The 15,533-nt window shown below is 37.1% G+C and overlaps 1 protein-coding gene across 1 annotated transcript in view; it reads left to right on the top strand.

The window, feature by feature from the left end:
- Window positions 1–14,223: 14,223 nt before the first annotated feature.
- The window catches only part of Ccdc39 (coiled-coil domain containing 39), a 61,392-nt gene continuing 60,082 nt past the window's right edge, over window positions 14,224–15,533 (top strand). The window contains exon 1 of the mRNA XM_046466880.1: window positions 14,224–14,409. Coding sequence (XP_046322836.1) covers window positions 14,320–14,409 — 90 coding nt within the window. The 5' untranslated portion in view covers window positions 14,224–14,319. The remainder of the gene's footprint in view (window positions 14,410–15,533) is intronic.

Raw genomic sequence — 15,533 nt, 5'->3', positions numbered from 1 at the left:
AAAAATAAATATTAAAATTCTCTCTCTTTCTCTCTCTCTCTCAAAAAAAAAAAGAATTGTTTTTTTTTTTTAATTTTGTGAAGAATGTCATTGGTATTTTGATGGCGATTGCATTGATCTCTATATTGCTTTTGGTAATATGGCCATTGTGATAATATTGATTCTGCCTATCCAAGAACATGGGATGTCTTTCCATCTTCTAACATCTTCTTCAATTTCTTTCTTCGGTGTTCTATAATTTTTATTATAGAGCTCTTTTACCTCCTTAGTTAGATTAATTTCCAAGTATTTAATTTTTTTTAGGTTATTGTGAATGGGATAGTTTCCCTGATTTCTTCCTCAGCGGAATCACTGTTGGAATATAGGAAAGTTATTGATTTATGGGTATTGATCTTGTATCCTACTACAACTCATCTTTAAGCTTTAGAAGTATTCTGGTGAAATTCTTTGGGTCTTCTGGATATAGGATCATATTGTCAGCCAACAGAGATTGTTTGACTTCTTTTCCTATTTGATTTTATTTTCTGTCCTGATCACTCTAATGTTTTGAGGACTATATTGAATAGGGGTGGTGAGAATGAACTGCTTTATCTTGTTCCTAATTTTAGAGGAAATGCTTTTAGTTTTTCTCCACTTAGTATGATATTGGCTTTGGGTTTGTCATAAATGGCTTTTATAATATTGAGGTAATATCCTTCTATCTCTAGCTTCTCCTGAGCTTTTTTTTTTATTTTTTATTTTTTTATTTTTTTTTATTTTTAATTTTTTAAATTTTTTATTGTGGGTTGTTCAAAACATTACAAAGTTCTTGACATATCATATTCCACACTTTGATTCAAGTGGGTTATGAACTCCCACATTCACCCCATACACAGATTGCAGAATCACATCAGTTACACATCCATTGATTTACAAATTGCCATACTAGTGTCTGTTGTGCTCCGCTGCCTTTCCCATCCTCCCCCCTCCCCCCTCCCCACCTCTCCCCTCCCCTCCCCTCCTCTCTCTCTACCTCCTCCACTGTATAACCCTGAGGGTCTCCTTCCATTACCATGCAATTTCCCTTCTCTCTCCCTTTCCCTCCCACCTCTCATCCCTGTTAAATGTTAATCTTCTTCTCCTGCTCTTCGTCCCTACTCTCTTCTTAGTTACTCTCCTTATATCAAAGAAGACATTTGGCATTTGTTTTTTAGGGATTGGCTAGCTTCACTTAGCATAATCTGCTCTAATGCCATCCATTTCCCTGCAAATTCTATGATTTTGTCATTTTTTAATGCAGAGTAATACTCCATTGTGTATAAATGCCACATTTTTTTTATCCATTCGTCTATTGAAGGGCATCTAGGTTGGTTCCACAGTCTTGCTATTGTGAATTGAGCTGCTATGAACATCGATGTAGCAGTGTCCCTGTAGCATGCTCTTTTTAGGTCTTTAGGGAATAGACCAAGAAGGGGAATAGCTGGGTCAAATGGTGGCTCCATTCCCAGCTTTCCAAGAAATCTCCATACTGCTTTCCAAATTGGCTGCACCAATCTGCAGTCCCACCAGCAATGTACAAGTGTACCCTTTTCCCCACATCCTCGCCAGCACTTGTTGTTGTTTGACTTCCTAATGGCTGCCAATCTTACTGGAGTGAGATGGTATCTTAGGGTGGTTTTGATTTGCATTTCTCTGACAGCTAGAGATGGTGAGCATTTTTTCATGTACTTGTTGATTGACTGTATGTCCTCCTCTGAGAAGTGTCTGTTCAGGTCCTTGGCCCATTTGTTGATTGGGTTGTTTGTTCTCTTATTGTCTAATTTTTTGAGTGCTTTGTATACTCTGGATATTAGGGCTCTATCTGAAGTGTGAGGAGTAAAGATTTGTTCCCAGGGTGTAGGCTCCCTATTTACCTCTCTTATTGTTTCTTTTGCTGAGAAAAAACTTTTTAGTTTGAGTAAGTCCCATTTGTTGATTCTAGTTATTAACTTTTGTGCTATGGGTGTCCTATTGAGGAATTTGGAGCCCGACCCCACCGACTGTAGATCGTAGCCAACTTTTTCTTCTATCAGACGGCGCGTCTCTGATTTGATATCAAGCTCCTTGATCCATTTTGAATTCACTTTTGTGCATGGCGAGAGAAAGGGATTCAGTTTCATTTTGTTGCATATGGATTTCCAGTTTTCCCAGCACCATTTGTTGAAGATGCTATCCTTCCTCCATTGCATGCTTTTAGCCCCTTTATCAAATATAAGATAGTTGTAGTTTTGTGGATTGGTTTCTGTGTCCTCTATTCTGTACCATTGGTCCACCCTCCTGTTTTGGTACCAGTACCATGCTGTTTTTGTTACTATTGCTCTGTAGTATAGTTTGAAGTCTGGTATCGCTATACCGCCTGATTCACACTTCTTGCTTAGCATTGTTTTTGCTATTCTGGGTCTTTTATTTTTCCATATGAATTTCATGATTGCTTTCTCTATTTCTACAAGAAATGCCGTTGGGATTTTGATTGGCATTGCATTAAACCTGTAGAGAACTTTTGGTAATATCGCCATTTTGATGATGTTAGTTCTGCCTATCCATGAACAGTGTATATTTTTTCATCTTCTAAGATTTTCTTCTATTTCTCTCTTTAGGGTTCTGTAGTTTTCATTGTATAAGTCTTTCACCTCTTTTGTTAGGTTGATTCCCAAGTATTTTATTTTTTTTGAAGATATTGTGAATGGAGTGGTTGTCCTCATTTCCATTTCAGAGGATTTGTCGCTGATATACAGGAATGCCTTTGATTTATGCGTGTTGATTTTATATCCTGCCACTTTGCTGAATTCATTTATTAGCTCTAATAGTTTCTTTGTAGAGCCTTTTGGGTCTGCTAGGTATAGGATCATATCATCTGCAAATAGTGATAATTTAAGTTCTTCTTTTCCTATTTTGATGCCTTTAATTTCTTTCGTCTGTCTAATTGCTCTGGCCAGTGTTTCGAGAACTATGTTGAAGAGAAGTGGAGAGAGAGGGCATCCCTGTCTTGTTCCAGACTTTAGAGGGAATGCCTTCAGTTTTTCTCCATTCAGAATGATGCTAGCCTGAGGCTTAGCATAGATTGCTTTTACAATATTGAGGTATGTTCCTGTTATCCCTAGTTTTTCTAGAGTTTTGAACATAAAGGGATGCTGTACTTTGTCGAATGCTTTTTCCGCATCTATCAAGATGATCATATGGTTCTTATTTTTAAGTCTATTGATGTGGTGAATAACATTTATTGATTTCCGTCTCCTGAGTTTTTAACACGAATGGGTATTGGATTTTATCAAAGGTCTTTTCTGCATCTATTGGGATAAACATGTGAGTTTTGTTCTTAATTCTGTTTAAGTGGTGAATCACATTTATTGATTTGCATATGTTGAACCAAATCCTTGCATTCATGGAATAAAATACATTGATCATAGCAGATTATCTTTTTGATGTGTTTTTGAATACAGCTTGCTAATATTTTATTAAGGATTTGGCATCTATGTTAATCAGGGATATTGATCTGGAGTTTTCTTTGTTTTCATAGATCTTTGTCTGGTTTTGGTATTGAGCCTATCCTGGTTTCATAAAATGTACTTGGGAGTGTTCCCTCCCCTTTAATTTCATGGAATAATTTGAGAAATACTGCTGCTAGTTCTTCTGTAAAACTCTGGTAGAACTTAGGCAAGAATCCATCCTGTCCTGGACTTTTCTTTTTTGGAAGACTTTTAATTGCTGTTTTAATTTCATTACTTGATGTTGGTCTATTTAGGTTTTCTATATCTTCCTGATTCAATTTGGGTAGGTCATATATGTTTATAAATTTGTCAATGTTTTCCAGAATTTTCAGTTTATTGGAGTATAAATTTTCAAATTTTATCAGAGGTTCTGATAAACTTTTGGATTTCAGAAGAGTGTGTGGTGATAACTCCATATCTTGTTGATTTGAGTCTTGTTACTCTTTCTTTTGGTGATTTTGGCTCAGGGTTTGTCAGTCTTATTTATCTTTTTAAAGAACCAACTCTTCATTGCATTGATCTTGTGTAATGTTTTCTTATTCCTAATTTCATTGATTTCAAATCTTAATTATTTCCTGTCTTCTACTGGTTTGGGGGTTAGTTTGTTTTTCTTTTCCTAAGGAGTTATGGTGGAGCATAATCTTATTAATTTGAGATCTCTTTAATTTTTTAATGTGGACACTTAGCATTATAAATTTTCCTCTTAGAAGTGTTTTTATACTGTCCCAGAGATTTTGATATATCTTTGTTCTTATTTCTAAAAATTTGTATATTTCAATTCTCTTTTCTTTTTTGATCCATTTTTTTCATTTAAGGGAGTATTGTTCAATCTCCATGTGGCTTCTATTATTTTCCTTGCTGTTGATTTCTTGTTTTATTCCATTATGATCTGATAGTATGCATGGGTTTATATCAATTTTTTTTTGTATCTCCTAAGATTTGCTTTGTGGCCTCGAATATGATCTATTTTAGAAAAAGTTTCAGGCAAAGCTAATTCAGCTGTTTCAGGGTGGAATATTGTGTAGATGACCATTAGGTCAATTCGATTTGTAGTGTTATTTAGGTTGAAGATATCTTTATTGATTTTGTTTTGATGACCTGTCTATTGGTGATAAGAGTGTGTGAAATGACCCAGTATTATTGTGTTGGGATCTAAGTGGGATTTAATGTCATGCAGCATTTTTTTTCATGTAATTGGGTATGTTGACATTTGGGGCATAAATGTTTACTATTGTTAGATCTTCTTTTGGATTGCTTCCTTTCCTAGAATGTAGTGGACTTCTCTTTTTTGATTAATTTTTGCTTGAAAACTGCTTTGTCAGATATGAGAATAGCTAATCCTGCTTGTTTTCTTGGATCATATGACTGGATTTGTTTTCTATCCTTTTACCTTCAGTCTGAATATCTTTGCCTATGAGATGAGAGTGTTTTGTAAACCATGTATTGTTGAATCTTGTTTTCTGATTCATTCTGCTAATGTGTGTCTTTTAATTGGGGAGTTGAGATCATTAACATTCCATACCTAGTCTTTTGAGGAACCTCCGTACTGATTTCTATAAAAATCTAAAATACCGCCAGCAGTGTAAAAGTGTTTATCTTTTTCCACATCCTTGCCAACATTTATTATCATTTACATGTAGACCTTGATTTTTAAGTACAATTCTTCATAATAAGGAAGAGGCTCCTCAGAGAACTGACTTTTGGGATGGATCATTGAAAATACAAGATGAACCTGAAAAGTCCTACAGTGTCAGAAATTAAGAAGATGTTCAAAACCAAAAGACTGGAGTCATGTCAAAGGCTCACTGGGGCCAATAAATGATTGTATAAATTAATAAATGGGAGAGAACCCTTTATATATATATGTGTGTGTGTGTGTACACACATATATAAAAATATTATATATATATATATATATATATATATATATATATATATATATATATATATATTTTAGTTGTTAATGGACCATTATTTTATTTATTTATATGTGGTGCTGAGAATTGAACCCAGTGCCTCACACATGCTAGACAAGTGCTCTACCACTGAGCCACAACCTCAGCACCCCCCAGAGAAGGGAGAATCTTACAGAAAAATTTGAAATAACATATGTAGTCACTCTTCCTTTAGGAGGGAGAGTGTAAGGTGTCTCCTTAGGGAAGGCTGATCTTAGCCATCTGCTTCCAAATAATAGTGTCTGGAAGGGGAAAAATAATAACTTTTTTAATCCATGTTTGTCAATGTGGCATAGTCTTAATAATTTGGTCCATTCCATTCCCCAGTACTTTCCCTTTCTCTGTCTTCTGCTTTCTCCCCTGATAACCTTCCTGTTCTCTATTGACCTTTCATCTATTAGAAAAATAATAACTTTACAGTAGAAAAAGCTGGCAAACACTACCTTGACAAAATGTCTGAGGGTGAAATCACCACGGCGATTGTAGGGCAAACATAAGATGGCTATAGCTAAGCTCCCTTGACAACGCTTCCATCAGCCTATGCTTTTAGTATTCAATCAAAGTCATAAATATTCAGCATATGTACTCAAGGTCAGAAACATATGCTTTTGAGCATGTGCTCCTTTATGTAACCTGTTGATACCGTGTCTTCTTTGTTTGGTCTGCATATAAAAAAGGCCTATGGAAGCACTACTGCTGCCTCCAAATAAAGTATAAGTACTATCCTAACTGCCCCTTGCATCTTCTTTCACCTACTGGGTTCTGAAATCTGTTTCCTAGAGTATGAGCCCCTGCAGGACAGAGGTCTTGGGGAGTCATGTGTTTGTGTTAAGAAGAAAATTTGTAATTTTTTATTTCTAACTATTCTTTGGGGAATTGATGCAGAATAAACATGCATTTGGGCAAATATTGAATTCCAGTGAGTTATATGCTTCCATTGTGTTTTGAAATATAAGTTGGCATAAAAGAACCAACAAAAAGAATCATTATGGTTTCAGTGTTTTTTAAAATTAATTAATTTATTTATTTTAATTAGGTATAAAGGACAGCAGAATGCATTTTGATTCATTATACACAATTGCAGCACAACTTTTCATTTCTCTGGTTGTACACGATGTAGTGTCACACCATATCTGCAGTCATACATGTACTTAGGGTAATCATGTCCATCTCATTCCATCATCTTTCTTGCCCCCATACCCCCCTCCCCTCCCCGACCTCCCCTTTGCCCCATCAAATTTCCTCCATTTTTCCCATGTCCCCCCCATTATGGATCAGCATCCACTTATCAGAGAAAACATTCAGCCTTGGTTTTTGGGGATTGGCTTACTTCACTTAGCATGATATTCTCCAACTCCACCCATTTGCCTGCAAATGCTATAATTTTATTCTCTTTTAATGAGTCATGTGTTCTTATATCATGTGATGAGAAGGGCACTGTACCTCTGTGGCTTTCTTTCCCCAAACCCATGATTTATCATACCTAATCATGAGGCAAACAACAAACAAAATAAAATTAGATATATTACACAATTCCTGACCAGTGCTACTCAATGCTGAAAGGCAAATGAAATATAAGGAAAAAAAATTAGAACTTGTCACAGACTAGGGGAGACTAAGGAGACATAATAACGAAATGCAAAGTGATACACTGGATTTGGTTCTGGAACAGAAGAAGAACATTCATGGGAGAGATGGAAAATCTGCAGTTTAGTTTAGTTTATAGTAATGTACCAATGTTAGTGTCTTTATTTTGATAAATAGCATGCACCATGGTAATATGAAATGATAATACTGAGGAGATGTAAAGCTGAGTGAAGGTATACAGGAACTCTACTATTTTTGCAACTCCGTGCAGATCCAAAATTATACTAAAATAGTGCATCAAAAAAAAACTTGTACAAATATGTCTTTGTTTTGTTTTGCTTTGCAATGCTTGTGATTGAAACAAATATGTTTACAATAGCTTTATTTGCAATAGCCCCAAATTGGAAACAATCTAGCAATTAAAAACAAGCTATTGATATATACATCATGTGGATAAATATCAAAACCATTATGTGAAGGGAAGAAAAGCACCTTATATGAGAAAGTACATGTTTATATCAATCTAAGTCCAATGATGATATAAGGGTGGAGCCCTAATCCTAGGACTGGTGGGATCCTTAGAAAAAGAAGAAGAGACACTAGGAAAGTACAGAAAAGAGGTCAAGTGAGGATACAGTGTCCAATAGTATAGGCTTCATCAGAAACATCTCAATCTTGGATTTCTGGCCTCCAGAACTCTGAGAAAACAAATTTTTGTCATTTAAGTCACCCAGTCTGTGGCATTTTGTTATGAAGACTTAGCAAAACTAATACACCAGTCATATTATTTAGAGCCATGGAAATAGATATGATCATCAGGGAAACAGGAGGAAAAAGAGAACAGTGGAAGGAACAGCTTGGGTCTTGAGGATGACCGGTCTTTAGTAGCCAAACAGGACAAGATAAAGCAGCAAACAAGACTGATGGGTTAATTGGAAGCTTTCTCTTATGGCAGAGAGTCAGAAAAGCCTCCAAGAAAGCAGGGCACGGTGATGCATACCTGTAATCCCAAAGACTTGAGAGGCTGAGGTAGGAGAATGGCAAATTCAAAACCAGCCTCAGTCAGGTAGCAAGTCCCTGTCTCAAAATAAAACAAAGGGACTGGGGGTGTATCTCAGGGTAGAGTGCCTCTGGGTTCAATCCCCAGTACTTCTCTCTCTCTCTCTCTCTCTCTCTCTCACACACACACACACACACACACACACACAGAACCATAAGAAGAAAATGTTTTAATAGGAGAAAAACAGCTGAGTTGAATGTTGGATCCTGAGGAACAGGAAGCATGCTGATTGTAACAAGCGCAGTTTCTGAGCTATGCATGGCAAAATATATTAACAACAATGTTAAAAATAAAACCAAAACCAGATTGGGAGAAAAACATTATTTGCACATATGTAATGCTATCTGTAACATTATATAACACTGTTATAATTTAATAAGACAGCAGTTTAGGGAAAATGGGGAAATGATATGATAAAAACATTCTTAGAAGAAATATGCTCAGTCACTCAGAAATATGATACTTCCTCTCACTCAGTGAACTGTTGAGACACATGACTAATCAGTTAGGGTCACTCCGGGTGAACTGGGATGGCAGGAAATAATCACACAAAGACAGAAAAAATACCTTTTTCTTTCTTTTTTTTTTTTGGATGGGGGGTTCTGTGACAGCTCCTCTGACCTAGGCAAGGCAGGCAACAAAGAGCATGAAGCATGCCTGGAACCCTGGTTTTATTGGCGGAGCCTGTTTGAAAGAACATTCTAACCATTTAAGGCAGAGGGGTAATGTTACAAGGGGCAGCCCGCTCCCATTGGTAACGCCCACTCCCAAAGCTGTGCTCCTCTGCTGAGTGGAGATGGGGATCTACCTGCTTCCCTGTCAGAGAAGCCAGTCTCTACATTTCCATCACTCAAAGCTAGGGGGCGCTCAGCTCCTATGTGGCAGCTCCGGACAGTGAAATGTCAATTAATAATAATATATTGTATTTTGCCTTTTGTGAAATATTTAACATCTTACTTCATAAGTAACTTCATGAAAATAGCATCCAGAGTTTGTGGAGAATATTCTTCTATTGTTCATGAGTATTTAAAGGCTTTTTCTTTTTCCTTTTCCGGTACTGGGAATTGAACTTAGGGGCATGATCATTGAGCCACATCCCCAGCCGTATTTTGTATTTTATTTAGAGACAGTTGTCTCGCTGAGTTTGCTTAGAGCCTCGCTATCGCTGAGGCTGGCTTGGAACTCGCAGTTCTCCTATCTGAGACTCCCCAGCCCCTCCGATTACAGGCGTGCACCACTGCACTCAACTTTTAAAGGCTTTTTGAGCATAACTTAGTGGTATCTTTCAAAATAAAATAGCTTATACCGGTTTTCCATTCATTTTACTCCTAAAAGTATGTTTTACCAAAACACATAGGCATGCAAAATTACATCTAATTTCACTGAATCTAAGACACTATTGATTAAAAGATGCAGCTCAACTTCAGAGATATTAAAATGTGAAAATAAGCACATTCTAGAATTTGTGAAGTATGGTATTATAAAGATGTTTGCTGTAGAATTGGTAATATTGAATTTTAAGCTTTCATTAAAATACTAAGGAATATCTAAATGTACTGTCATGGAAACATGGCCACCACTCTTAAGTGAAAAATGGATTTGCAGAATATGATTCTATTTCTGTAGGACAAAAATTTATATATGTAAGCATTTATAGCTTCATTAAAAACATGTACTAGGGTAAATAACAGTGGTAATCTTCTAGAGATAGGTTTGGCATGGAAGTAAAAAGATCCTTCCTTTTACTTTATACATATATGTATTTTTTAAAAAGGATAACCTTATTTTTGCAAAAAAAAATTTTCTTTATATTTTGTCCTTAACCTGATTTGAGTGAAGTTAGCTACACGGAAATAAGATAATGGAAGGGTGCCATCTTTGTATTATTGGTATTAAGTATTTTTTTTCCTATATACATGTATTTGTTGTGGTGCTGGGAATTGAACCCAGGGCCTTAGTGCATGCAAGACAAGGATTCTACCAACTGAGCTATATCCCCAGCCCTCCTTTTCCATGTTTTTTATTATTGTATTATAAGTCATACATAATAGGCTCATTTTGATATATTCACAGATGCATATAACATCATGACTACATTTTAACCCCAGTCCTTCCTCTTTCTCTCTCCTCTTCCTTCCCCCTGACTCTTCCACTCTACTGAACTTCCTTCCATTTATTTATTGATTTTTTAAAAATTGGTGCATTATAGTTATACATAAAAGTGAAATTCATTGTGATATATTCATACATGCATATGGCAAAACTTGTCAATTTCATCTTGCAGTTTCCCCTTTCCCAGCAGTTCTTTCCCTTTCTCATTCCTCCTGCTCTCCCTCAATCCCCTTCTTCTACTCCACTGTTTTCCCTTCTATTTTCATGAGATCCTCTTATTTTAATTCCTTTTTCCTCTCTAGCTTCCACATACGAGAGAAAATATTCAACTCCTGACTTTCTGAGTCTTGTTTATTTCACTTAGCATGATGTTCTCCAGTTCCATCCATTTACTGGCACAGGAGGTAATTTCATTTTATGTTCAACTCAACAAGACTTTAAAAACTCTGGGTTTTGTTTCCACACCTGGATCTGAATGAATTCAAGTAGGGTTATGATCCAGAACTTGTGAGTTCTCACTTGTGAGTGAGAACTAGGTGACACAAGATGTGGAGGTGATGAACTGAAGCTGCAGAAATATAATTTTAAGGCAGAATTGTAGAATTTGAAGACTACATGGAAATTTCATCTAAAATTATGTCATATAATTATCATCCTTAAATTCAGAAAATAGAATCCTTGAGATGGGTTTCATGAGATTCTTTACAAGGCTTCAGCTGCTAGACTTCTTTGCCATGGAGTATGGTAGAGTGCCCATCAAAGATTGTAGTAGTCATGTATTTAGCAGCTCCTGCTGGAACTCAGAGGGATAAATCAATCAATTGGTATTGGCCAAAGGAGTATTTCTCAATATTCAAATTAGTAACTGGGATGGGAGATTAGTAATGTGTATGATATGTGGGAAGTAATAACTCATAATTTTAAAAAGCAGCATTGCAACAAACAAGGCTCCAACATAGATAACCACTTGACATCTGAACATAAGCTAGAAACTAACGTCTTCATTAGTAGGATGACTAAACTATTATAAATTATGATCTTCTAAAAGATATTTGAGTTCTAAAATTCCATTATTCTATGCAGGTAAAAATTGCCTTTGCAAGCTGAGTCTTCCTCCCAAGCTAACATAAGGATTTAAACATTGTAGAAGTGAGAAGGAAAATGCCTTGCTAATTGTGGTCTTTAACGACATTGTTTTTTTAAAAAAGTTATGTGTATAACAATAGAACCCACTTTGACATAATTATACAAGCATGGAGTATTATTCTAACTCAGACCCCAGTACCTTTCCTTCCTTCTCACTTTCCTCTCTCCCTGAGCCATTCCCTTTATTGATCTTTCTGCCATTTGCCCATTATTATTTTTAAAATTAATTTCTTGTGGATGTACATGATGGTGAGATTCAATATGTTGTATTCATATATGTACACAGAAAAGTTGTATCAGTTCATTCCACTGTCTTTCCTTTTCCTACGCCCCCTTCTCTTCCCTTCATTCCTCCTTGTCTAATCCACTGAACGGCTATCCTCCTCCCACCCCACTTTGGGTAGCTTTCATATATGAGAGAGAATATTCAACCTTTGGTTTTGGGGGATTGGCTTATTTCACTTAGAATGATTGTCTCTAGATCCATCTATTTACCAGCAAATGTCATAAAGTCATCTTCTATATGGCTAAGTATATCTATTGTGTATATATACCACATTCACTTATTGAAAGGCACTAAGGTTGGCTCCATAGCTTAGCTATTTTGAATTATGCTGCTATAAACATTAATGTGGATGTATCACTATAGTATGCTGATTTTAAATCCTTTGGATACATATCAGCGAGCGGCATTACTGGGTCAAATGGTAGCCCATTCCTAGTTTTTTTGAGAACTCTCTATACTGTTTACTGGAGTGGTTGCACCAGTTTGCAGCCCTACCAACAAGTATGAGTGTACCCTTTTCCCCACATCTTCACCAACATTTATTGTTACTCATATTCTTGATAATTGCCGTTCTGACTGTAGTCAGATGGAATCTCAGTGTATTTTTAATTTGCATTTCTCTAATTGCTGGAGATGTTGAACCTTTATTTTTTTCATATATTTGTTGACCATATTTCTTCATTTGGAAAGTATCTATTTAGTTCCTTTGTCCATTTATTGATTGGTTTATTATTTTTTTTTTTGGTGTTAAATTTCTTGAGTTCTTTTTATATTCTGGAAATTAATGCCCTGAGGTGCATGTGGCAAAGATTTTCTCCCATTCTGTAGGCTATCTCTTCATGCTCTTGATTGTTTCCTTTGCTGCGAAGAAGATTTTTTACTTCTTGCACTTTAGGAGTCTCTTTAAGGAAGTCAGTTTCTGAGCTGAAATGAGTAGGTGCCATGTTTCTTGTACAGAACACCATTTCTAAATCCACAAGATTAAATTTGTGGAAAACACTGTAGGTTCAAAGAGACAAAGCTACTAAAGGAGAATGGTACCCCATGTCTATAATACCAGCAGTGTGGGAGAATGAGCAGAAGGATTGTAAGCTGGAGGCTAGGCTGGACAATTTAGAGAGACCCTGTCTCAAAATAAAAAAGGCTAAGGATGTGGCTCAGTGGTAGAGCACTGGGTTCAATCCTCAGTACTGCATGAAAGAACAACAAAAAACAAACCTATAGTCACAAGTAAATATGTATTTCAGGACAATTGAGAAAATATAAATATAAAATGACTATGGGGATTACTTTTTTTTTTTCCCCTGTACTGGGGATTGAACCCAGGGTCTTGCATATATTGAGCAGGTAATCGACCTGTAAGCAACATCCCAGGTCCAGGTCCTGAAATGGTTGTTAGGTAATACTGAAGGATTATTAGTTTTATTAGATGTGATAATGATATTAAAGAACATGTCTATAATTTGAAGTACCACAGCAAATGATACAGATAAAGCTAATATGTATGGAAAATAGGGATGTTAAGGTGATGCATATATAGCTGTTCTTTATACTTTCTATTCTAATGTGCATTTACATTTTAGGGGGAAAAATTTATAAATGGTTGCTTATTGGATGTGCAAAATTAATTCATGCTCGTAATGCATACTTTAATTATTTCGCTGTAGCCTCACCTCAGTTCATTTATTTAGTAAACGAAAGGAATAGATTAGCTGATTGTTTTGTCCCTCTAGTCCTGAGATTCTAAACAAAGACCATAATGCAAATGCCAATGGATGCCAAACAGGTAATTCAAATTAGTGATCTGGTGAAATGTTTGCTGGTCTCAAGGGGGCGTTTTCCAGGGGAATATTGCCTGTTGATGACACGGGCTCTGCCATCTAGACTTAGCCCAGAGAAGGACATACAGATTTTTATATGAAATTCCGTATTTTTAAATGTTAGTAAATGAAAATGCAAAAAAATTAAGAGTGTAGAAGCGGCCCTGGAGGAACCACCAAACTCTGCACTGCGAGTTGGCGGTCTCTGTGCGGTCCACCCTCTGCTCTGCGGTCAGTTAGGAAGATGAGCATTGATGGGGAAGTTCAGGAGATTAAGATATGATGATCAGAACATCCAGAATAATTGTAGAGAGTGAATTCTGTTTCAAAATGCCAGTCCACCTCGGCCTATTTTCATCTATAATAGTACTAAAAATCTACACAAATCAGCAAATGCCTCTTATAAACAACAACAACAGAACCGGGTTTATTTCCTTGTAGGCTCTCCTCTCTGCCAGGCCACGGTGCAGCGCAGCCACCCCCCAGGTACCCTGTGGTCCTCTGACCGGCTATTGGAGCCATAGATTTCACACCCTCCGAGGGCCGTTTTTTAGATGGAAAGTCGTGCCGCCAGCAAGTCCCTGAAAACCTCGGAAGGGAGTTTAGCTTCCCTCTGCGTTTGAGGAAAAAAACGTTCCTCAAGGTGTTAGTAGGGAAATCAAGGGCAGGAAGTCCCACCCCCGGGTTTGGGCGCTTCCGGTTTGGTAACTAAGGGCGCCGTACCGTTGCTAGGGCTCGGGTGGCAACTTTGCCTGTGCTTCAGAGCAGCGCGGGCGCTGCTCACTCGCTGTACCCGAGCGCAGGTTTTTGTTTGGCTGTGTGTGGGGGGGTTCTCTGTCCGTTTGCCATGAGCAGCGAGTTCCTGGAGGAGCTGCATTGGGAGGATGGGTTTGCCATCCCAGTGGCGAACGAAGAGAACAAGGTCCTGGAGGATCAGGTGAGGACCAGGTGAAGGCGACCAGCAGGAAGAAGGGAGGGTCTGTCGGCGGGTCCTCTGGTGGGCAGCGCTACCGTGGCCGTTTTATTTCTCTCCTCATCTCACCGGTTCTGTCTAACGCTCGCCCGTGCCATCTTCTTCCTCCCTCACCCAGCCTGTCCTTTTCGGTTATTGTTAAGCATTCAATTTTTTTTTTTTTTTTTAAATTGAAACAGTAATTGACATCTCGGGGTTATAAAACCCGAGTGACTATTTCCTCCCTCCTGCTCCACGTATTCATTGCAAGCCTCCTGGGCAAGAAAGGAAAGACTGGTTCCCATGCCCGCTTTTTCCTTCTTTGAAATTAAGCGCTACTTAGAGAGGGATTCCTGAGGTTTGCCCAGCAACAGTTATTTGAGCATGTTTATAAACAAAACACGTTTGGTTGACATCTCTTTATGAGCTTCTGCTTATGATGTTTAAAGTGACTGACAGTAACTCAAGATGTTTTCAAGAGGGATAGTTCAACAAGAATGTAAAAATATGAAGTGCAGAAATTTCAAGTGGGGATCAAGTTGTCACAGTATGACAAAATATTTTACGTTGTAAGGACGAACTTAGACCAACTCCAGTTCTTAGCACTCGTTTTTAAAGAATTGCAGCTGTCTCAGCAAACTTTTAAAAACATTTAGCAGTCAGTCTTAAGTTCCTGGGTATGGTGATGTTTTGTGTAGAAGAGAATCCAAGAAATACACATGATGCTTATGCAACTTTACAAGATAGAAATTTTTCTCTCCTTTGACAAATGAAAATAAAAATCCCTAAAGCTATCCTTTGAAAAGAATGGGAAACACTTTTCAGAATATTCTGTCCTATTTACCCAATTTAGAAGGCTGCTTCATTTTTTTTCTTTATCTAAGAAAGACAACATTAGGAAATGTAAGAGATCTAGCACTGAATTTTGAGAAATAAGAAGTATCCAGTCCCGGGTTCAGGTCCTATTTACTCACCCTGAGCCTGTTTCATCTTCTCTAAAATAGAGGTAAATAAAAATAACTACCTCATGCTATTGTTATAAGGCTCATAACGTAGGTTAAATGTAAGTTTTTAGTGTTATTGTTATATCTGTATCACAAGATTGCATG

The sequence above is a fragment of the Marmota monax genome, unplaced genomic scaffold, assembly GCF_021218885.2.
Source record: "Marmota monax isolate L192 unplaced genomic scaffold, Marmota_monax_Labrador192_F-V1.1 WCK01_AAM20220418_F8-fsc00074, whole genome shotgun sequence".
Taxonomy (NCBI): domain Eukaryota; kingdom Metazoa; phylum Chordata; class Mammalia; order Rodentia; family Sciuridae; genus Marmota; species Marmota monax.
The sequence above is the reverse complement of the archived record's forward strand: the minus strand, read 5'-3'. Positions and strand labels throughout refer to the sequence as shown.